Source organism: Magnolia sinica, chromosome 8, assembly GCF_029962835.1.
Source record: "Magnolia sinica isolate HGM2019 chromosome 8, MsV1, whole genome shotgun sequence".
Taxonomy (NCBI): Eukaryota; Viridiplantae; Streptophyta; class Magnoliopsida; order Magnoliales; family Magnoliaceae; genus Magnolia; species Magnolia sinica.
Window position 1 is genome coordinate 15,766,875 of NC_080580.1, and position 24,013 is coordinate 15,790,887.

The window sequence follows — 24,013 nt, forward strand, 5'->3', positions numbered from 1 at the left end:
AATCTGATCAACAAATCATCACCCACCAAACGTGAAACATTGTGCCACTTTATTTTTAACCATCCATCAAACGGTTGAGATTGTGCGATAATAAACCTTTTTCGGGCAATGGCCCATCGAAGTGATGCACCATCATATACACCACATGGATGATGGGATGCCTGGAGCCGTCCACAACCTCATGGCCTTTCTTGAAGGCTGTGTTTGAATGTACACCCCAATTGCATTGAATCCCCGGAGATTTGATAATTTCAAGCAACAGGAAATTGCAATTATCATATGATGTTTCAGGCAGTTTAGTGAGGAAGTGGAGCCCCAATTGCACTTACATCCCTTGCAATTCCTTCTTATAAAGAGATTTACAATTTAAGAACTAGACCCTTACATATGGATGCATAGGCAATCACACGAGGTGGTCTCAAGTCCAACCTGTTGGACCATAAGTTACGGTCCACCCATCTGATAACTTGGGCATAATAAGTTCATGCGCAATCCAACCCTTCTAATAGGTTGCCATACCACTAGGATCACCTGGTGCAAAAATCGGCCCGGTGGTCGACACATCCGTTGCTAAATATAAAGTATGATTGTGGTCCACTCTATGAGTATGATTGTGGTCCACTCTATGAGTGAAAATGGCTGATTTTTTGCATAAAGGTGATTTTCATGATGGGCCAAATCTATTGGACGGGTTGAATGTCACACACACATGAATGGTTGGAGGCAATGTTTTTAGTATCAACAATATCAGCCAATATATCTCACAGTACAATTTGTATTTCACATGTGTGATGTGACATGTATAGGTAGTGTCCATATATCCCACATGTTCGATCTAATGAGCATATTCAATTTTCAATTTAGTTTTTTTTTTTTTATCGTAAATCATATTAAATCAGTGTCAATGATTACAAATCTATTATTCTTCATGTTTTGCATGAAAATCATAGATTTGGAGTTTCGATTGTGAGATTTGGAAAAGATGAGCCGAGTTGCATGAAATTGAAAGAAAAAAAAGTCAAAAATTTTCAATTTCTCAAAAACCATTGCAATATTTATGTTCAAACACAAAATTAAACATGTATGTACATAATCTAGTGATTCTTGGTAATTTGGAGCTTTATGAAAAAAAAATTTAAAATTTTATTTAAAATGTATATTTTTATTTTTATTTTGAAACTCCACTTCGATCATCTCTCAATTGGCCCCCATTTTAGAGTATTCAGGAGTATTTGATAAAATCATTATCACATATTATCTGATTTTGAAATTTAGAAGAAGATATGCCAATTCATTGGAAATTGACAAAAAAAAAAAAAAAAAAAAATCCTTTTTTTTTAAAATATAAAAGGACAATGTTATTTTAAAGAGTATCTTCGCTGATATCATTCTTCTATAACCTAAGTATGGTATTGTCGATTTGTACCTTCACACAATATTGTCAATTTGTGGAGCAGCAGTACTATATCCAAGCTCTATTGAGATGGAGATGATGATTTTGAGCCATCGAGCAGCTCTCTGTATCTAAGCTACAATCACATATTATTTACATATATATTTCTAATTTTGTACTCTTTTTTTTTAATTGAGTTTTCAAACATGTTTCTTACATTCATAAATTATATTAATAGACTTTGAATATACTTACATCAGTTAAATCAGACATCACATAGATTAATACCTCAAACAAAGTACACTAATCATGTGCACTTGTTTTTCATGATCTTTTGATTTCTAAATGTGCATTGATTTCTATTTTAACAATCTATAAAATTTCAATGAAAAATTCAACCAATTTCTCAATATTTCCTTATGTTTCCCAACAACAATGATACATTACACTACATCCCAAGTGATGACAAATCATGTATCAGTATCTCAAGAGTGTGATTCATTACATGATAATGGCGCAGAAAACATCAATAGGAGGTTATCTGCAAGGTGGACCATAACTTGTATTCCAACGGATAGACTTGACACCTCAAACTACGATTTGGTGGGAGGGGATTAGGTGCAGCCTCACCCTCACCCAAGGCGGTGCGGCCTTACCATGGGGCCAACCTTGATGTATGTATTGTAAATCCACGCCATCCGTCGACTTTGCCCCATTATTTTAGGAGATGGGCTCAAAAATGAAGCAGATACAAATCTTAAGTAGACTGTATCACAGGAAACAGTAGTGATTAACCATTAAAAACTTCTTGCGGGCCACAAGAGTTTTGGATCAAGCTATTATTAGTTTTTTTCCCTTCATCCGATTGTGTCATCAACAGGTAGAATGCCAAATAAACATTACATTGGACCCTAGGAAGTTTTTAATGGTGGGGTGTTCAATCACCACTATTTCCTACAATATGAGCCACCTGAGATTTGGATATGCTTCACTTTTGGGCTCATGCCCTAAACTGATCTGGCAAAACAGACAGTGCGGATGTAGAATACATATATCAAGGTGGGCCACATGGTAAGGGCCGCACCATCTTGGGTGAGGCCGGGGTCAGCTGCACCTAATCCGCTCCCCAATTCCCAATTCGGTTGTATCTATTTATTCGACTAGTAATTGCAAATCATTTCAATATGCATCCAAACCAGCCCTGAATTTTATAATAATAATAACTAAAACAAAAACAAAAAAACAAAAAAACAAAAAAACAAAAAACAAAAAGACATGAAACTGCTATAGAAATCAAATTACCAACGGATGAATAAAAAATAAGAACTCTTTCAATCACAGATTCAATGTTACAAAAAGTACAAACCAATTTGAAACCGTTACAAAAATGGAATTACCAAAAACTGAATGAAAAAATAATAACTCTTGCAATTACAAATCCACACATAATACAAAAGTAAAAAAATAAAAAAATAAAAAATAAAAAATAAAAATTGTTTTGATTTTCATGAACTGCAGAGTTTTTATTTATTAGGCAATTCAACCCTTGTAAACATCTCTATTAACCCCCTTAAACATGCTACCCTCTCCCCGTTTGGTAAAAGAATGGAGAGGAATTATATATGATCACCGATGCCAAGATATGATTATATCCTCCCGTTTTCAGTTTGTATGAGTGGGGACCCATGGTTCAGCAACCCAAACAGTTGATGTGATGGGCCCTGTTGCTGACGAAACATGGACCAAAGCTCGTAAATTGGGAGATTATAACCATCCAATTTTCACCGTTCTCCCATTGATTGTCTATTATCACCCATTTAAAGGCCACAAATCTAGGGGTTAGGACTGCAGTCATATGAAGAACAATTACGGGCAATGGTCCATCGATAGTGGGCCACTGGACCAAAGGCATTGATCACACTGATCCGCAGGGCCAGCAGGTACAAATTGAAAACCCACGGATGGCATGAGTATCATATTAACTCCTCAAGAACAAAAAACAGTAACCAACTTTAGTAGAAGCCGCCCGCTGTCCAAGAGCTACCTGATTTCTCATGCTGATCGGAGCCCATCTTTGATGAACTGTGGTGGAAACTCTCATATCCATCATCATCGACTTCATCCCAACCTGCCCAGCTGCCCCCGTTTTGCGTGTCACCCCCCTTCCCTTGCTTCCCATCTTTTGTGTCCCAGTCATCCCAAGAACTAGAACTGACTGACTGATCACACTGCTTGCTCGAAGGATGCCCACCAGAAGAATTCCACCCTCTATTCTCCGCTCCGGAATGCTGATTGTATCCTCCGCCGTTCCTCTCACTGTCGTTGCTCTCCCAGTTGTCCATGGTATATTCTTCAACCTTCAGAGAAGCCATCGCCATGACATCCTTCACGATCCCCCATGTCCTCTGCCCCATTTCTGTAGTCTTTGTGGTGACGACATTCACTGTTTCATTGACCCTATAATCGTAGTTACCATCTACGACCTGAAAAAAGGAGACCAAATGTATGGTTTTAGATGGATGTCTGACCAATCACTACAATCATTATAAAACGTTTGCATGAGAAATGATTCAAAACTGAGCTGGTTGGAATCTTTGGGCGGGATGTGAATCCCACTTATTGGGTTATATGTTTTTTTATCTGAATGGATATAAATCTGGAAAAGGCAGGCACTTGGTTTACCCCAAAATTCCCTAGAGAAAGTGGAAACAGATTATGAAGTAGCCTGTTTCCAATCCTTTTCCTTTCATCTCCTGCTCAAAACGAAATGGATGTGGTAATCCTACCCAATTAGTTTCCAGCTGCCCCACATGCAAACAGACCTTCAATCTTATATGCAGGTAGAGATGAATGCTTGGTTGATGAACTAGCTAGTCACAGAACCAAGATAAATGTGGACTCTGTAAGGTTGCCTAGCATGCAAAAGGCCACAGCTTTCAAGGTTACCAGAATCAAGGGAGCATATTCACCAGAATCAAGGGGGGAGATCTGCATGATGTGTAATACACTACATGTGTACCAGAAACAAAGCAAAATCCCTTTCAATTACATAGATATTATCCTATCATCAGAAACACACACCAACATGTGCACGTGCACACCAAATATAATAGCAGAAAGTAAATGATCCACATTGTATTTTATGCATTAGGAAACATAATTTTAAGATGGTTAGTATTAAGAATATCTCAGAAATTTCTGAACGTAAGAAAGCAACACATTAACACATACATCATCTTCACTCTAGTTTCTTTATGCCATATCCAATTTAATGAGTTGTGTTTTGCAATTCATGTGATTGTGCCTACGTACATGCATGTAAGATAAAAGGAAATGAAAAGGCAGTACCTTGGAAGTCAGCTCCTTTGTGCCTGCTTGGACTACATTGGCTGCAGATTGTGCAGCAGAAGCCGCAACAAGGGACAGCTGACCAAATCCCTATGGAAAACAAATGATAACAAAATTAATTGAATTTGCAAAAGAAAAGCCACAACCACACGCAAAGGAAATCGACCATCATCAGCCTCATTGAAATAGGTACAGCATCATCCTTGCAAAAGCTGTGGTTCTCTCAAAGACTAACCCACCCAGTGTTAAGGCAGGATTCTACACAGAATTACATTAAATTGAATTGTAAATTAAAATTTAAAAAATAAAAAATAAAAAACAGCAATTTCTGTGAAAATGACAAAACGGCAGTATCTGTATGGAGGAATTAAGAAAAAAGCAGCTGTGGGGCCCACGTTAACTGTGCATCCAATCCACCGTATCATCATGCAATTAATCTTCCCACTCTCACTTGAAAAGAGACATACATTGCAACACTTTGGCTGTGGGGCCCATGTCAACTGTGCATCCGATCCACCCTGTCATCATGCAATTAATCTTTGCACTCTCACTTGAAAAGAGACATACATTGCAACACTTTAGCCCAGTATATGCCTCCTCTTTAAGCTCTAGCTGCATAATGAGGTTTCCCTCCCTCTCTCCCTAGTCCTCATGAAATAAATTCGAGTCCATGATTTTGCACAAACACAATCAGGAGAACTTGAATAAAGCTATGAGAGCACAAAATTAATATAAGGATAAATTATTTGACTCACAAACCAAACTGGATCTATGCACAAAGAAGAGAACTCAAATTTTGGCAAAATCCAAAAAGAATGCCTGCATAATTCTTAAAAACAGTATTATAAAAACCTTGAGAACCCCACTTTTCAACCCTAGCTCTTGATTTATTTAATCTTCACCATTCATTCTTATTTATTTCATCGTGAACATTCATTCTTAATCAAATAATGCTAATGATTAGAACACCCTCGAATCCCATCATCAACTGACACTTCGTATGCAATTTAGCCATAACCCACTCAAACAACATTGGAACCTCATGATCTTCAGCCCGTGCAATAGGTAACTCAATAGGCGAGCCAATAATACCAGCTTTGATGGATCAGAGTGCATCACCCCAGGTGACTAGCACCGGGAAATGGTGAGATCATGTATTGGTGGAGGGCTCACTGAAGAGATGAATGAGCTGACAATGAAGGTGACCATACTAGAGATGAACTCAAGTATCTATGAAATAGCATCTTTCAGTGTTTAGAATAGAGAGAAATCACAGGTTCAGGTCTCATCTCACAGGCTAGGTTCATGCAGACTCCAGCCTGGCCCTTACTCCCCTAGCCCAAGGACCTCAATTCTTCATGGTAAATCTCCTTTCACTCCAAGGGGCAGAGGTCAATTCATCATTTTAGGCTACAAGATAGGTAGTATCAAAGCATGGAACTGGTGTCTTGGGCATGAGACTTTTGGAATACATGAACCCATTTGTGTTTCTCAAGAAACTCCTAGAAAATAGGAGTCCGTGCAAAGAACTGGTGGTCATTTTTTTTTTTGAATGATAGAGCTGGTGGTCAGTTCCCTAGAGAAACAATAGGCAGCGGAGAAAAGTTGGTGCATGTCACTAGAGTTTTTGGAATTGGTGGTAAAATCCATTATAAACAAAGGATGTAAGGTAGTGTTGTGGCAAGACCAAAAACATGAGTAGGAGAGTTTAAGGTGTCATTGTGGAAAGGTATTCCGTATCGGTAATGGTGGCCGTAACAGTCACCATCATTACTGATATGGATATTGGCCGTAATGGTTGATACGGGGGCGTAACGGCTGTTATGAGCCCCCTAATAGTTAAGAAAAAAAATTACCAAAAAAATCTGAAAAATATCTAGAAATTCCAGAATAATATAAATATTCCAAATATGCATTCGATTTTTATTTTGAACACGTTTATGGTAGCGTAACGGTCCACTCTTCGGTGAGAGTGTTGTATCGGGTTGTCTAGTGAATTTATGAACATGTTTATGTTTATGTCTTTGATGTTTACACATCACAATGAAGCATTAGCAATGTTGTCGAATCGCATATGCAATCATGTGCGATCGCATATGCCTATGCGCATATGCGACCGCATATTTTTCATTTTATTTTTATTTATTTTTTGAAAATTTTAAAAAAATCGAAAAATATGGAAATTTTCAAAATAATTTGTTATAAAAAAAATAAAAATTTAAGGGTAACTTTCCTAAGTTAAAAAATAACTAATTTTACATATTAAAATATATTTGAGAGAAATAAAATCAATTAAACAATGAATTAAATAACACGTGCTTGAATCTTGATCTTTCAACTTCCAAGAGAGAGAATGTAGGGTTGGGGGGGAGAGAGAGAGAGAGAGAGAGAGAGAGAGAGAGATTAAGACCACTTGGAATTAAGAAATGTAAGAGAAGAATAGAGACAAAAAGTTTTTTTTTTATACAAAAAATAAAATAATGTGTCAATCGTTGGCCAATATGCAATCGCATATAGGGGGGGGGAGGGGATGGCATAAATACCACTTTCTTCAAATTTTTTGAAAAAAATGCCCTCAGAGCTGCTATTCGCTTAAATTGCTTCAATCTACGGTTTTAAACCTAAAAACTATAGTAAGAGTAGTCGAAATATATTGTAGAATGATATAGGAGAGTTCTTCGAATGAAAAAAGTGGGAAAAAATGAATTTAAGGGGAAAAAAAAATTTGTTTTTCAACAGTTAAGGGGGTAACAGTCGTTATGCCATGTAACGGCCGTTACGGCCCCCGTAACGACCGATACAATCCCAAAAAAACCAACTACTCCGTTTCACCCTGTGACACTTAACGGTTACAATCGTTACCTACATGTATCGCGGCCTTTATAGCTATATAGTTACGGATACTGAACACCTTGCATTGTGGTGTGAGCTTAGCAAAGCCCTTAAGGGGTGTGGATAGTTTAAAGTGTGGTGTGAGAAGGCTAAAAGTCATGTGGTCGTGGCCATTAGCATAAAATGTGTGGCCCATTTGTGTGTTGTAATCAAAGTGACTTGTAAAAGTTATCAATTCAATGGAAGTTAAATTTCTTGTATGGCCCATCTCAAGCGTCCATCAAAGGAGAAACATCAAGTTATCTCCAATAAACCAATGTCAAAGCCTTGGTTCACCTCAATCCAACAATCCAAAATGGCAAACATGATTCGACCATAGATTCCACAATTAACCAAGTCCAACTATGATAATTGAAGCATTCAGATGAAGGTTACTTGGATCACAAGATATACGGGACATTGTTGAGGAGGGCTACGCTGAACCAACTACACCCGATGCTGAAGTATCTCTAACCATCACTCAGCGGACCACACTAAAAGAGATAGAAGAAAGACACGAAGGCCCAGTGTATGATCTACCAAGGGGTAGGTGAGGCAATTTTTTAAAAGATCTCAGATGGCAAGTTATCAAAGCATGGAAAATTTTGCAGAATTCATTCAGAGTGGATGAGGCAAATAAGGCACGCTTAGAAGTACTTCGAGCTGAATTCGAGTCGAACCACATGAATAAGACGGAGATGATTGCCGATTTCTTTTGTCAAGTTCTGGTTATCCTCAAGTAGAAGAGAAATGGTGAACCTATGGATAATGTGAGGGTGATGGAAAAGATCTTATGATCTTGACACCGAGGTTCAAGCACATAGTGGTGGCAATGGAAGAATCCAAGGATCTATCCACTATCTCCATCGATGAGCTCATGGGTTTGCTCCAAGCCCATGAATAAAGGATGAACCAAAAACTAGCGACTTGCTAGATCAAGCCCTATAAAGCAAGCTGTCCATCAGGCACGATGACCAAACTAGCAGAGAACGTGAACATGTTTACCATGGATGAGGTGCATATGGATGGGGGCATGGTGATCGTGATGGCCATGGGCTTATGGCTATCAAGGAGGCCGTGCAACCAAAGTGGACAGCTGATTGTGGAGGACTATTAATTGATCGAAGACAAGGATCTGGGGGCTGCAGAAGCCATGCTTACACCAAAAGGAATGACAAGTCACAAATCCAGTGCTTGCAAAAGGTAGGGTCATCTAAGCTATGAATGTCAAATTGAGCCTGCAAATGAAGTTGAAGAATTCCACTTCACTGCAAAAGGGGATGAAAAGGATCAAGCCACATTATTGCCAGCTAACAAAGTAGACAAAACCAAGCAAGAAAACGCTTGGTTTCACTGACACCGGCACCAATAATCATATGTGCAGGATAAAAGAGTTGTTCATTGAATTGAATGAGTCGATACAAGGCAAGGTATTTTGTATCGGTAACGGTGGCCATAACAGTCACCACCATTACCGATACGGGTATCGGCCATAACAGCCGATATGGGGGCGTAACGACCGTTACGACCCCCGTAATGGTTGAAAATTTTCTTTTGCCCGAAAAATTCTGAAAAAATATCTAGAAAATCAAGAATAATGTAAATATTTTAAATATGTATTCATTTTTTGTTTTGAACATGTTTATGGTAGTGTAACGGTCCACTCTTTGAGAGTGTTGTATCGGGCTACCTAGTGAATTGTTTAATATGATTATGTCTTTAATGTTTACACATCACAATCACGCATTAGAACTAGAAATCAGAAAAAGGTATAAATACTGCTTTTTCAATTTTTTGAAAAAAAAAAAAAAGGCCCTTGGAGATTTTATTCGCTCAAATCAATTCAATTTATAGTTTTGATCTTAAAAGCTATAGTAAGAGTGGTCGAAATCTGTTGTAAAATGATATAGGAGAGTTCTGGAATGAGAAAAGTGAAAAGGAGGAGAAAATTGAATTTAAATAGAAAAAAAAAAAAGTATTCGTTTTTCGACCGTTACTGGAGTAACAGTCGTTATGCCCCGTAACGGCCTTTACGGGCACCGTAACGACTGATACGGTCTTAAAAAATTTATTGTCCCTTTTCACCCCCATATCGCGTTACGGTCATGACCATTACCTATACGTATCGGCATTTACGGGCGTATCATAACAAATACGGAACACCTTGGTACAAGGGGAAGTCACTTTCAGAAAACCAAGAGAGGGTTGTTCATTGAATTGAATGAGTTCTAGCAATGTAAAGCAGCATCCCAAGTCTTGGGAAGCTCCTTGAAAAAGTCCGTCTCTCAAATAAAGAAAATTAAGTAATCGTGAAGTTAGATATGTCTAAGAGTAGATTGGAAGGTGAAGATGGTAAAAGGTCTACCTGCATCAAGGAGTAGCACAGAAAGAGCTTTCCAAGTTGGGAAATCATGGAGAGCCTCAAAACCTTTACATTTTGTACACAACAACATTGTAAAGCCATTCAACATCACATTGCATGGAAGTAATAGCTATTTCCTTACCTTCATCGACGATTTTAGTAGAAAGATGTAGGTCTACTTTCCTCAAAGAAAACTCAGAAGCACTGGATGTATTCCAACAGTTCAAGGTTATGACTAGAAAACAAAGTGGCCACCACGTTAAAGCCCAAATATCTGACAGAGTTGGTAAGTGCACCTCAAGGGCATTCCAAGAATTCTACAAGGAGAATAGACTCACACATCAACTGGCAACTGCCTACACTTCAGCAGAACAACGAACCAAAAAAGAAGAATCGGACCATTCATGACATGGTGAGGAGCATGTTGAAAGGAAAGCATAACCTGAAGAGTTTTTGGGCAGAGGCAGTAGCTTCAGCTGTCTATCTGCTCAACAGATATCTGACAATGAGTGTCAAATTCACGACACCAATAAAAGCATGGAGTCGTAAGAGGCCTGGCATTAGTCATCTCAATGTGTTCAGGTGCATTGCATATGCCCATGTTCCGGACCAGAAGAGAACTGAGTTAGAAGATAAAGGAAAGAAGTGCATCTTCATCATATACGATGGGAGGATGAAGGCATGTACACTATACATCCTGATAGTGAGAAAGCAATCATATAAAGAGATGTGGATTTCAATGAAGAGGACTATTGGAGATGGAGTGACGAAGGAAAGAGCATCAAGGAAAGCTCTTTGAAGAAGAAACTGGTGAAGGAAGAATAAGGGGGTCAAACTCGTCCCACCATTCCAGCTCCATCTCCACCAACATTTACTCACTCAGGCAGCAACTTAGGGGGAGCTTCTAAAAAGACAAGAAATTTTCAAGAGATCTATGAACAAAAGCCATACAGCTGCCAGAAGAAAATGACAAGACACTATTCTGTCTTTTAACAAACTGCAATCTGATCAGCTATGAAGGAGGAGCTTAAGATAAGAAATGGAAGAAAGCATGGATGAAGATATATAAGCCACCAAGAAGAATGACACATGGGAGCTCACTACTCTCCCAAAGGGGCACAGAGCCATCGGAGTAAAGTGGATCTATAAGACTAAAACAAACCAAGAAGGAAGAGTTGAAAAATAGAAAGCCAGATTAGTTACAAAGGGTTACAAGCAACGTCAAGGAATTGATTATGAAGAAATCCATACATCAGTTTCAAGGATCGGCACAATTAGGCTACACATTGCACTTGCCGCTCAAAACAAATGGAAGATTTATCAAGTGGACATGAAATCAACACGTCTCAATGGTTGCTTAGAAGAGGTGGCCTACATTGAACAACCTCCTGGATATGTGAAGAAAGGGCAAGAAGATTTGAGTATACAGATTGAGGAAAGTTACGGGCTAAAGCAAGCTCCCATAGCATGGAACAAAAGGATTGATGCCTACTTTCAAAGAATGGCTTCACTGGGTGCCCGTACGAACATGCGCTATAATCTAAGGCAGACAAGAAGTGCGTAAGCCAATGGGAATCTTTATTTCACAAAAGAAGTATACAAGGAAAGATGAGTGGCCGCAAGCCAATGGGAACACCTGTTGAAATGCGTACAACGCTTCGCCGAGATGCAAAAGGAGAGCCAGCGGATTTTACGCTATTCATAAGCCTGGTCAGAAGTCTTCAATATCTAACTTACACCAGACCAAATATTATGTATAAGATTGGCCTAATCAGCAGCTACATGAAGATGCCAAAGCAAGAACATTTCGTAGCAGCAAAGAGATTCCTAAGGTACATCAAAGAAAGCATAAATCATGCTTGTTTTATGAATCTTCAAAAGATTTTAGATTACTTGGGTATACAGATAGTGATTATGGAGGAGACCTTGAAGAAAGAAAAAGAACTGGATACATGTTTCATATCATTGTGATCATCAAAGAAACAATCAGTAGTTGCTCTCTCATCATGTGAAGCCTAACTACGTTGCCGCAGCATCCAGTACATGCCAAGCAATCTGACTAAGAAACAAGCAATCTGACTAAGAAATTTGATGAAGGACTTGCATCATTCCCGATAAGAAGTGACGAAGATTGACATCTGCAACATGTCAGCTATCTAACTCGCAAAGAACCCAATCTCTCATGGCAGAAGCAAGCAACTTGACACAAAGTACCACTTCATTCGAGGCCAAGTGAAAAAAAACAAGTTCAGCTCGTCTACTGGAGCAATAAAGACAAGGTTGCAGATGTATTCACAAAACCATCAAAGACCACTTGGGTTTGAGGGGGAGTGTTGGCATACACAAACCCATTTGGGTTTCTCAAGAGAATCCTAGAAAATAAGAGTCAGTACAAAGAGCTGGTGATGGACTCCTCTAGAGGGAAAAAATGGCAGTGGGGAAAAGCCGATGCTTGTCTCTAGAGATTTTATAGTCAGTGGTAAAATGCCTTCTTCTTTTTTTCTTTTCTTTTCTTTTCTTTTTTTTCTTTTTCTTCTTCTCCTTTTTTTTTTTTTTTTTTTTTTTTTTTTTGAGAGAGAGAGAGAGCCATTGCCTCTCCTTTTGCATCTCTCCTTTTAATAGTCAGTGGTAAAATCCCTTATAAATTGTGGGTTTGTAGGGTAGTGTTTTGTGGCACGGAAAAAAAAAAACATGAGTTTGAGAGTGTGAGTGAGGTGTCTTTCTAGTGTGAGCTTAGCAACGCTCTTAGGTGATGGTGGTGTAGTGAGAAGGCTAAAACTCTTGTGGTTGTGGTCATTAGTGTAGAAAGGCACCCATATCTGTAATCAAAGTGACTTGTAAAAGTTGTCCATTCAATAGAAGTTAGATTTCTTGTGTGGCCTATGTCAAGCGTCATCAAAGGATAAACATCAACTTATCTCCAACAGAGACAATACCCCTTATATTGGACTCACGGAAACAGGGCAATGCTGAGTTGTTCCAAGGAAGTTGGGGGGTGTACTCTGTTTTGTATTAGTGGGATGACTTCTCATCATCCCTTACATATCTCAGCCTTCCTTCTTTTTCACAAAATTTTCGAGTTACCCTTAAAAAGGGGGGGACAACAAGCCACAATGTTTGAAAGCAGCACATGTCATGCCAGTCCTTTCCTCAAGGATCTGACCTATATAGTTTGTAGATGTTCGGTACCAACATGCCACCACCCTGAGGCAATGGTACAACCTGGTTATCGAGTCAATGAGATCTCGATAACCAAATTGCAAGGAATTAAAAAAAGAATACTAACAAAAACAATGGAGTAGAGCGGGTGAGAACTTTATTGATATCAACTTTTCTCTTAGAAAAACTTAAAGAAGAACCACATTTAGAAAATATTCTTACTACCAACTCTTACACCACCACTCCCCTTTTATAGATCCTAAAGGGATTAATCCTTAATTGAAATCTCTACAACTAGAGAATCAATTATAATTTATTACAAACTAATCTAATAATTATTCATATAACAAAAGTCTAATGAAAAACAAACATGGAAAGCAATTAAATCTCTAAATTTAGCTTATATCTTCAATCATATCAATTACACCATTGCATCTTAAATCAGCCCCTCATATCTCCCAAAAATAGTAAACTATAATGCTTGACTTTATGCCTCCAAACCTGTAAATAATCAGCCCAAAAAATCAGCACATGTTAGCCTACGGTGGGTTATGGGCCTACGTCTTGTTGGGCCATATAGTGGACCTAGATCGGTTGTGGGCCTAGGTGGGCTGTAGGCCTGCATCAGGCAACACTACCTTAGACTCCAATCGACATATTAAATGGAAACATGTCAAGAATGGGTCGAATGCCACATGAGCAATGCCATCTTGGGCCCAAATGTTGCCATTAGGTAACAAGTCCCTAACCCAAGTCCGATCCAATACAATAGATGCCACAATGCTTAACCAATAGGAGGGGGCACAATAAGGACTAGCAATGGGTAGGGTCAATCAATGGCCAAACAACCAGACCTGCTAAAAAGACAGGCTCAAGTTGAGCTTGTCAGGTTGAGTTGGGCACGAACCTGAAAACATGCCCATTTGAGTAAACAGGTCGGGCTCAAGTTGACCTTGGTTCAAGTTGAACTTTGATGGTAGTTCTTTGAGAATCCCAGGCCCAATTGGGATTGGAGGTTCCATTTTAAACATAAAGGGCGACACAGCGCTTGAACTCTCAGGCCAACCGATGTCTGGGATTCTAGTGGTGTGAAAGCTGCTACTCTTCTCCAGGGAGTCAGGCTTGCAGTCGACCATGGTTTTAGCCCTATCGTGATTGAAGGGAACCCTAGTGATGTTGTCAGCTGGATCATTCAGCACCGAGCACCTTGGGAATTGGCAAATATTTTCAAGGAAGCCTAGGATCTTCATGATTCCATTACAGTGTCCTTTTGAGGTCAATCAATCAGCTAACTCCAGGGTAGATTCATTGGCGAAGGAAGGGGTGAATCTTGGGCATCTCTACATTGCAGACTTCCGCTAGTGCTTGCTTGTCCTATGGAATTTCTGTTGTGATCTGTTTTTCAGGGGTCACCCCTCTTGTTTTGTTTCTCTCTTTTAATAAAATTTCATCCATTCATTAAAAAATAATAATAATAATAATAAATTTAAGTAAAAAAAAAAGCATCTAATACTTATCCCACCCAACTAATTGGGCCAGCTACACAAATCTTGTTGCACCATTCCACTCTATCAAGGACCATATCATTAGTCAAAATATAGGTCATCAAATCTTTTCTTACTACATCCCACCCACATCGGTACATCCTTTCCGGCCTTCCCCTTGCCCGTTTAGAGCCTTCAACTTGAACCAACTCACTACTAATGTAGTTCTTATTTTTTTAATAATAACCATTTTTGAAAAATTTATTTAGACCTATCTCCTGTGACAACATACACATAAAAATAGCATTGAATTATTTCTTTTGTTTCCTCTAGCTGAGAATTTGCATGCAATCCAAGCATCTCAATAGCCAAGGATCCAACACTCCACACCACACGCAAAGCACATTAGCGCCCCATTACATAATTTTACATCTCAACAGAGCAACCGCACCAAAATTGAGTTTCAAATGCAAGACGAATGCATATTGTTATCACCGAAATCTAGGTGAACATATGTGATCAATTGCGGAAGCGAATCCACCCAATGCACTTGCAAAGACAAGATGGAGAAGACAACGGGGGTGCCGATCACGGCTGTGGACCCTCTGATGCCTAAGTCAGGTAGGTAAACTCGGGTTAAAAAAAGTTTGATCTAGGGTTTTTGTCACTTTCTTGCCTTCACTTGCAACAGAAGTACTTATAGAGTCCATAGGATAATGTTAAGATCGCGTATCTTGCAGGATCTATCGGATATACCGGAAGATCTCATCTCCCTCCAGCTCCATCACCGATCCCGCCTCAGTCGGCGTGATCTTCAGATATGTCGGTTCTGATCTTTTGATTCTAAGGCAGAATATTCTCCAAGATCCTCGATATTCCCAAGCCCTGGTGGTGGTTAGCCTACTCAGCTCGGGAAATGGCTCTTACAACCGAACTCTGTCTTCAAGAATCATGGAGCCCTACTTAGTTTGGGACCAATCTCTCCAAGCCTTACGCCTTGTCAGTTTGGGAAGCTCACCCTAACGTTCCTCCCATTGTCGGTTACACTCTCCGCGTGGTAGACCAGTTCGGTTTTTCCCACAATAGTTGCCCCCCACTTCTAAGCTTGTCCTTCACGTGCTTGGAAAGTAAGAGCCCAAACTGGTCTGAAAGCGTGGGAACCGAAATTTGAATTTCAAGTAGCCCGGTCCTCTCGAAATTTTAAATCAAACCCAGGTTTGTCATTGTTGGCGAGGGCAGGAGCTGAAGAGGCAGCGCCCGACGTGAAATTCGAAAAAGATATGATTAGCAGTTGCGAGATACGAGGCGAGCGTGCATTAATGGCCATATGTCGTTCAGACTTTAAGCGAATCAGGGATTAACAGTTGTCACTTAAGCCGTCATGCGTTCGCTCAAGCCAACCTTGCATTGCCACGTGGAAGAGCACGGCAACCAAAGCGTTACCTCATGCCCACGTAGCGTCGCGGAGGAATAGATGTGTCGGCAAGGGGATTCTATAAATACTGTCAGCCCCCTTCATTCACTCGTTCATCAATTTTGCAAAGCACGAGCTCTACCGACCTGCACCTAGTCTTCTCTTCAGTATAAGAGTTCTTCTCGTCACCAGCATCTAGTTGCTCAAGGTTCTTGTGCCGGAGATCTTTTCGGTACGCTTAAAGTTTATTTCTTCCCTTCTTTCCTTCCATTCTTATGTCTTCCGAGGGGGATTCTGGAACCGCCACTATCACCGGCGCTTTTCATGAGGAGTCAGTGGGTAGTAGCTCGAATTCCCAGTCTGCACCATCTTCGAGGTCTAGGTCTAAGGAGCCCACCCCTTCTCTTAGGGCAGAACCACCATCAGAGGTGGAGCCACGAATAGGGGAGGCCTCCTCGCGACAAGTAGAGCCAGCCTCCTCATCGTCTAGGGATGTGAACCATATGACCAACATTTTTATATTTAAGCTGAGGACGATTGACCTACAGGCCATTCGGTCAGAATATGCGATTCCCAACTCGGCGAGGCTTCAGCTTCCTCGGGCTAGAGAGCTCCCTGGCCAACCTCCCACGGGGGAGGTTACCCTATACCCGATCTTCTTCACTTCACTTTTCATCCGGTGGCGAGAGAAATGCGCCACTGGCATAAGGTCGCCCCGGGACAGCTGAACCCCAACGTGCGGCGAGCTGTCTTCTGCTACTGCATTCTTTTGCAGCAGGTCGGTAACTTCGACCTCACAATGGATGAGCTTTTCTTCTTGTACCAGGCTAAGAGCAACCCTAGCTCTCGAGGCTAGTATTATTTTTCTTCATAGTTGGGCAAGGGCTAGGCCATTATCACCAATAACTCGTCCTCCAACAAAGGCTGGAAGGACAAGTGGTTTCTTACGGCCGGAGGATGGGTGGCCCCCGCATAAGAGCTAGAAGGATTGCATGCTTGAGTTCCTACCTCCTTCGCCCTCCCAGGTCAGAGCACATGCCGAGCTGATGTACTTCGTATTTTATGTTCGTTCGGTGTGGGTGTCTAATCATACCTTTTTTGGATTTAGCGTCGGGCGCTGCCTCTTCAACTCCCGCCCTTGCCAGCAAATGACAAACCCGGGCTTAATTTAAATTTTAGAGAAGACCGGACTACTTGAAATTCAAATTTTGATTCCGGCTCTTCTAAACCAGTCTGGGCTCTTACTTTCTAAGCACGTTCAGGACAAGCTTAAAAGTGGAGGGCAACTATTGTGGAAAAAACTGAACTGGTGTATCGCGCGGAGAGTGTAACCGACTATGAGAGAAAAGTCAAAGTGAGCTTCCCAAACTAATAAGACATAAGACTCGGAGAGATCAATCCCAAACCGAGCAGAGCTCAATGATTCTTGAAGACAGAGCTCAGTTGCAACTTGCAAGAGTCATTATGCGGGACAATTAACCACTTGCTCTACAAGCTCGAACTGTTAAAGTATGGCGAATTAATCCCTTTATCTCATAGCCCAGGCCCCACATCGTATGGGTTAGGACCTCAGCCGAACCCCCTTCATGGGCACCAAATCACATGAGCCGCCCACCCCAAGCGTGTCCCCGCATCCCACGGGCTACCCCACTTGAGCCCGGTGTGAAATGCGCATTAATCGCCCCTGGTGAAGGGTCTCGAACACGAGACCTCTCCCACGGGCCCCAAATCGCATGGGTCTCCCACCCCGAGTGTGCCCCTACATCCCACAGGCAACCCCACTCGAGCCCAATGTGAAAATGCCCCTGCATTAAGTCATTTCCCGAGCTGAGCAGGCCTACCACCACTAGGGCGGGACGAGGATCTCGAAAAATATCCCGCCCAGAATCAAAAGATCATATTCGACATATCCAAAGATCACGCTGACCAAGGTGGGCTTGGCGATGGAGCTGGAGGGAGATGAGATATTCCAGCATATCCAATGGATCCCTTAAGATACGCGATCTCGACATTACCCTATATACTCTATAAGTACTTCTGTTGCAAGTTTAGGGAGGTAAGTGACAAAAACCCTAGCTCAAGCCTTTTTTAACCCGAGTTTACCTGCATGACTTAGGCATCGGAGGGTCCACAATCATGATCGGCACCCCTGCTATCTTCTCCATCTTGTCTTTGCAGGTGCATTGAATGGGCTCGCTTCCGCAACTGATCAAATCTGTTCACCCAAATTTCAGTGATAACACGGATAATTTTCATATAGAAATAGAACATTTTCTATGAGCTCAATGTGTTCAAGATGATTGTCACCGAGTAGTAACCAAAATGCATATCACAATCTTACAATTATTACATTCAGAATTTGTCTCCAAATGTGAAGGAGAGAGAGAGAGAGAGAGAGAGAGAGAGAGAGAGAGATCCTGATATTGCTACTTATGAATCCACCCTCCCCAAAAAATTCAGCCATACATCGATCGGGTCCCACCAGAAGCATGTTGTGGCCTTAAAACCAGGACAAACCGGTCATCAGATCGGTCACATGGTACCACATTGATCAATTCATCTCAACTTTCCATTTCTTTTGAACACATGTGGCCCACCAAATGGCCAGACAAGACTGACCTTTAACCCACATCAGATACATGATGCGACCCACTTGATGAATGCCCTGGATCTCACAATCACATGCCTCATTGGCATGTCTAGCCATCACATTTCCTCAAAGAAGAAAATTCCTCACCTGAGAAAAAACCGATACCGTGTCTTTAATCACACCCCCCTGCACCCCATTTTGCCTAGCAGGCGGAGGCTTTGAACCGAACCCCACATACTTCCCCCCTTGCGAGGGTGGGATCCCTTCTGGTTTAGCATCATTTTCTGCCATCTTCCTCGCAAAGTAGCTCTCCTTATTCGCAGCCGACGCCTCCATCTGCGCCTTCATAACCATATCATTCACCGACATCGACCTCACCGGCCCATGCGTCCCGCCGCCACCAAATCCTCCCCTGAAATCCCCCACCGATTGATTCCGCCGCAGATCCGGATGCCGGAACCCATCCTCGTCATCCCAATTATCCCACCCTCCATCATTTCCACAACTACCACCCCTGCCACTACCCTTACTCATCGGCGGCTTCTGCGAGCCATTCCTCGCGGCCAACGTCTCCTTTACAACGGGCGGATCCTGCCAGGACCGGCCCTCGGCAAGGGCCTGGATCTTGTTGCGGTATACCGCGGCGGCATTGGTGTTGTACTTGGTGACAATGTCGGTATTTTTGGGAATTCCGTATTGAGAGAAGAAGGCGTTGAGGGCATCGTTACCGCCAGATTCCATCTTCTTGAGCTGGGATTCGGACCACGCATCCATCGTGACGGACCGCACGAAGCTGATATGAACGCCGAGGCCTCGGTGCTTTCCAGAACATTCCAGACACATGAAGATGCCGTAGGAGACAGAAGCCCATTGCGGGTTCTTCTGCGAGCAATCGACGCAGGTCCTGTTGCCCGGCTGCGATTGGAGATTGCGCAAGCGTCGGATGGCCGCCATCGGTGGGGCAGAGATCGGACGGTTGGAAGCGATCGGAGGCTTGATGGAGGGGGTTTTGAACGGGAATTGGGGATTTGTTGGAGGGCTTTTCTGTCTTTTTTACGAGAGAATGAAAGAGAGAGGATTTGTAGATCTGGATTTATGGAATTGGGAGAAGATGAGAAGAACAGAATGTGGTACGAAAGAAGGAAGGGCTTTTTTGTCTTTTTATTTTTTTATTTTTTTTTTATTTGTTTTATTTTTTTTTCCTTCTTCCTCCTCTTGCTTTCTGATGCAAGCCTCCGCTTCTCATTTTGCGGATTGCCGAGACCGCTCTTGTAAAAACGGAAGCGGATCGTATGTGGCACCCACCACAGGATGGAAGAGGATTGCGTCCGACCCCGGTCGGACCTTTAAGCGTCCGATCAGATCTGTTTAGGGACTCAACTTGATGTATCTGTTTATCCACACTGTCCATAATTTTTATAAGATTATTTTCAGGTATGATCCCAAAATTGAACCAGATCCAACGCTCTAGTGGACCACACCAAATAGTAAACTTGGATTCCATTAAATGCACATTAAATGTACAAAGCTTTAAATGTAGTCCACTGGAGCGTTGGATCTGCCTAATTTTTCAGGCCAAAAAGATGAACGGTATGCACATTAAATGTACAAAGCGTTAAATGTAGTCCACTGGAGCATTGGATTTGCCTAATTTTTCGGGCCAAAAAGATGGACGGTATAGATAAACAGATACATCACTGTGGGACCCTTATACAGATCTGATCATACGCTTTGAAGGTCCGACCGGGGTTGGACGCAATCCGCTTCCACTGGGAAATCCTACCCGACGAGGCCCAAGCTATGTGGGGCCCACCTTAGATGTATTTGTTTTATCCACGCCATCCATCCGTTTTTTCGTATCATTTTAGGGCATGGTTTATTCAGACGATATATGTTTAAAGTTCAAGTAAACCACCCGAAGCAAAAAAGTGGGGACTGAACGCCCGCCTATGCAAATTTCTTAGGGGCCATGGAAGTTTTGGATCTAAATTATATTTGTGTTTCCCCTTCAACCAGATCTGTCTAACCCTATCAACAGGTTGGATGGAAAATAAAACAACACGGTAGGCCTGAGTAAGTTTTCAACCGTGACCGTCCAGTCCCCGCTGTTTTATATGTTGTGGTCCATTCTAGCTTTTTTTCTGCATGATTTCTGCTTCCACTTTTTAAAATGATCTGAAAAAAACGGATGGACGGTATAGATAAATTACATACATCACTGTGGGCTCCACAGATCTTGTGCCACGCTGTGCCACAGGGATATTCCGGTCCACCGTGATGGTTACGAGAAATCCAACCTGTCCATCCATTTTTTGAACTATTTTAGTACATGTGGCTAAAAATTAGGAGGATCCAAAGCTCAACTGAGCCATAAGGGGGAAAGGAATTGCTACCGTTGATACCTTCCTAGGCTCCGTTTGATGTTTATATGCCATCCAATCCGTTTATAAGTTTATTTTTATTGGGATAAAGTGAATAAAAATTTCAACGGTGGTCACTAAATCCCCACTGTTTTCTCTCGTGTGGCCCATTTGAATTCTGGATCCACCTCATTTTAAATTAAATATGCTAAAATGAGATAGAAAAACGGATGGACGGGTAGGATTTCTAACAAACATGACAGAAGGGCCCACCCAGAATCCTTGCACGGGAACTTCCTGCCGCAGGTAATCCGCGTCCCGTAAACACGTCGAAAAAGGGAAATGGATGAGCTACTCCCCCTGCCACCAGCCCGGTAGCAGATGGTCGGTGCTCTGTGGGCCCCAACATGATGTATATGTTTCATCCATTCCGCTCATACATTTTTAAAGATCATTTTAGGCTCTACCTCAAAAATGAGAGGGATATAAATCTCAGGTGGATCACGCCACGGGAAAACAATAGTGATTGGATATCCACCATTAAAATCCTCCTAGGGCCCACTGTACTGTTTATTTGACATATAATCTGTTTATTAGGTCATATTGGCCTAGATGAAGGTAAAAAACAAAGATCAGCTTGATCCAAAACTTTTATGGCCCTCAAAAGCTTTTAATGGTGGATGCTCATTCAACATTGTTTCCTGTAATGCGGTCCACTTGATATTGTTATATACATAATTTTTGGTATCATATAATAAAATGATCTGAAAAAATAGATGGACGGCATGGATGAAACACATACATCATGGTGGGACCACAGAGCATCGACCATAGCCATTGGATTGGCTACTCCCCCTGCCACCAGGCCCGTGGCGGGTGGTCGGTGCTCTGTGAGCCCTACCATGATGTATGTATTTCATCCACTCCGTTCATCCATTTTTAAAGATCATTTTAAGGTTTGATCCCAAAAATTAGGGTATATAAATCTCAAGTGGTCCACACCAAATGAAAACAATAGTGATTGGATATTCACCATTAAAATCCTCCTAAGGTCCACTGTACTGTTTATTTGATATCCACTCTGTTGATTAGGTCATACAGGCCCAGATGAAGGGAAAAAACAAAAATCAGCTTGATCAAAAGCTTTCATGGCCCCCAAAATGTTTTTAATGATCCACACTCATTCAACAACAATGTTTCATGTAATGTTCCCGTTAAGATTGGGATATGCTGTAAAATGATCAGTAAAAATAGATGTACAGCATGGCTGAAACACATACATCATGGTGGGGCTACATGGCACCGACCATTGGCTGGTGTAAGGGGGAGTAGCCGGTCCGTTTTCTAAAAAAGGAGGGAAAAACCTTTGATGCTCTGACAGATTGTGATGATGATACACAGGCTCTTAGAAACTACTTTAAAATGCAAATTCAGAATTTGATTAAGTCAAATTAAAAAGTCCAAATTATCTTTCAAAGTTCAGATGTATCATGGAGCAAAAACTATGATTGTGCGATAATCAATCTTATAGATTGATTAACACCTGTCATACGGTTAAAAACTTAAAAGTGAAAATATCCATTAGTCCGGTTTCATTTACGGTTAAAAGTGAAAATATCCAATAGTCCAATTTCATCAAACAAATTTCTACGAATCAGACGTTATGATAGTTCAAAAAATTCCATTTTGATATTGTGCTGGCGATCCAGAATTCAAACGGTTTAATTTAAGTTAGCTTATGCCACGTGTACAAATTATGAGTGCCTGCGTGTCAGTGTCATGCGCTACCTAAGTATATTATATGACGCTCTAAAAACAGTGGCTTTTCTACGGTCGAGGAGTGGGCTAATTAGGAGCGGATTCCGGGGTACGCGAACTACGTAGCACCCCAGGTACAGGAAGTTCCTGGAAATCGGATTGCATACCAAGTTACTCCGTACGCTCGTCGTACAGAGTAGACTCAGTAGGGCCCACCGTGAATATATGTAGTTTGTCCACACTGTCCATCCCTTTTTCCGGCTCATTTAAGGGTTTGAGCCCAAAATAGAAGCATATCCAAATCTCAAGTGGATCATGCCATACGAAAGAGTGGGAATAATGATTTCCACTGAAAACTTTCTAGGCCCCATAGTGATGTTTATTTGTCATCCAACCTGTTAATAAGATCACACAGACATGGACTAACGGAAAAAAACAAATATAAGCTTATCTAAGTATTCTGTGATCCCTAATAATTTTTCACACTGTTTCAAGTGGTGTAGTCCAATTTAGCTTTCGATGTACTTCACTTTTAGTCTTATGCCATAAGATTATCTGATAAAATGGATGAACGGAGTGGATAAAATACACTTATCATGGACAACCCTACATAGTTTACTCAGTACGCTAAGCTTACTACTGACAGCGAGGTGGTTAAAAGACCGGGAAGCGGATTGGCTAACCCCCTCCCTGCTATGTGGGCCTCACAATGATGTATGTGTTTCATCCATGCCTTGCATCTGTTTTTATAGATCATTTTATGGTACTAAAGAAAAAATGAGGTATATCTCAATCTCAAGTGGACCACATTACAGGAAACAATGTTGAATGAATGTTGACCATTAAAAATGTTTTTGGGTTCATAAAAGTTTTGGATCAAGCTGATATTTATTTTTTCCCTTCATCTGGGTTTTTATGACCTAATCAACAGATTGGATGTCAAATAAACAGTACAGTGGGCCTTAGGAGGATTTTAATGGTGGATATCCAATAATTATTGTTTTCCTGTGGTGTGGTCCACCTAAGACTTGTATCCCTATAATTTTTTGTATCAAGCCATAGAATGACCTATAAAGATGGATGAACAGAATGGATGAAACCAAAAAAATCATGGTGGGGCCCACAGAGCACCCACCACCAGCCGCAGGGCTGGTGTCAGGGGGAGTAGCCAATCCGTCTCCTAAAGACAGTGCTATGTAAGCCCCACCATGATATATGTATGGTATCCACGCCATCCATCCATTTTTCCAGACTATTTTACATTATTATCCTAA

At 41.2% G+C, this 24,013-nt stretch overlaps 1 protein-coding gene across 1 annotated transcript; it reads right to left on the reverse strand.

The window, feature by feature from the left end:
• Positions 1-2,702: 2,702 nt before the first annotated feature.
• On the reverse strand, positions 2,703-19,917 carry LOC131252972 (ADP-ribosylation factor GTPase-activating protein AGD7-like). Its single transcript, XM_058253783.1, has 3 exons — positions 18,769-19,917; positions 4,742-4,831; positions 2,703-3,876 (listed from the first exon to the last, which is right to left on the reverse strand). Exons 1-3 carry the CDS (start codon positions 19,573-19,575, stop codon positions 3,406-3,408), a joined length of 1,368 nt encoding a protein of 455 aa, XP_058109766.1. The 5' UTR covers positions 19,576-19,917; the 3' UTR covers positions 2,703-3,405.
• Positions 19,918-24,013: the final 4,096 nt, after the last annotated feature.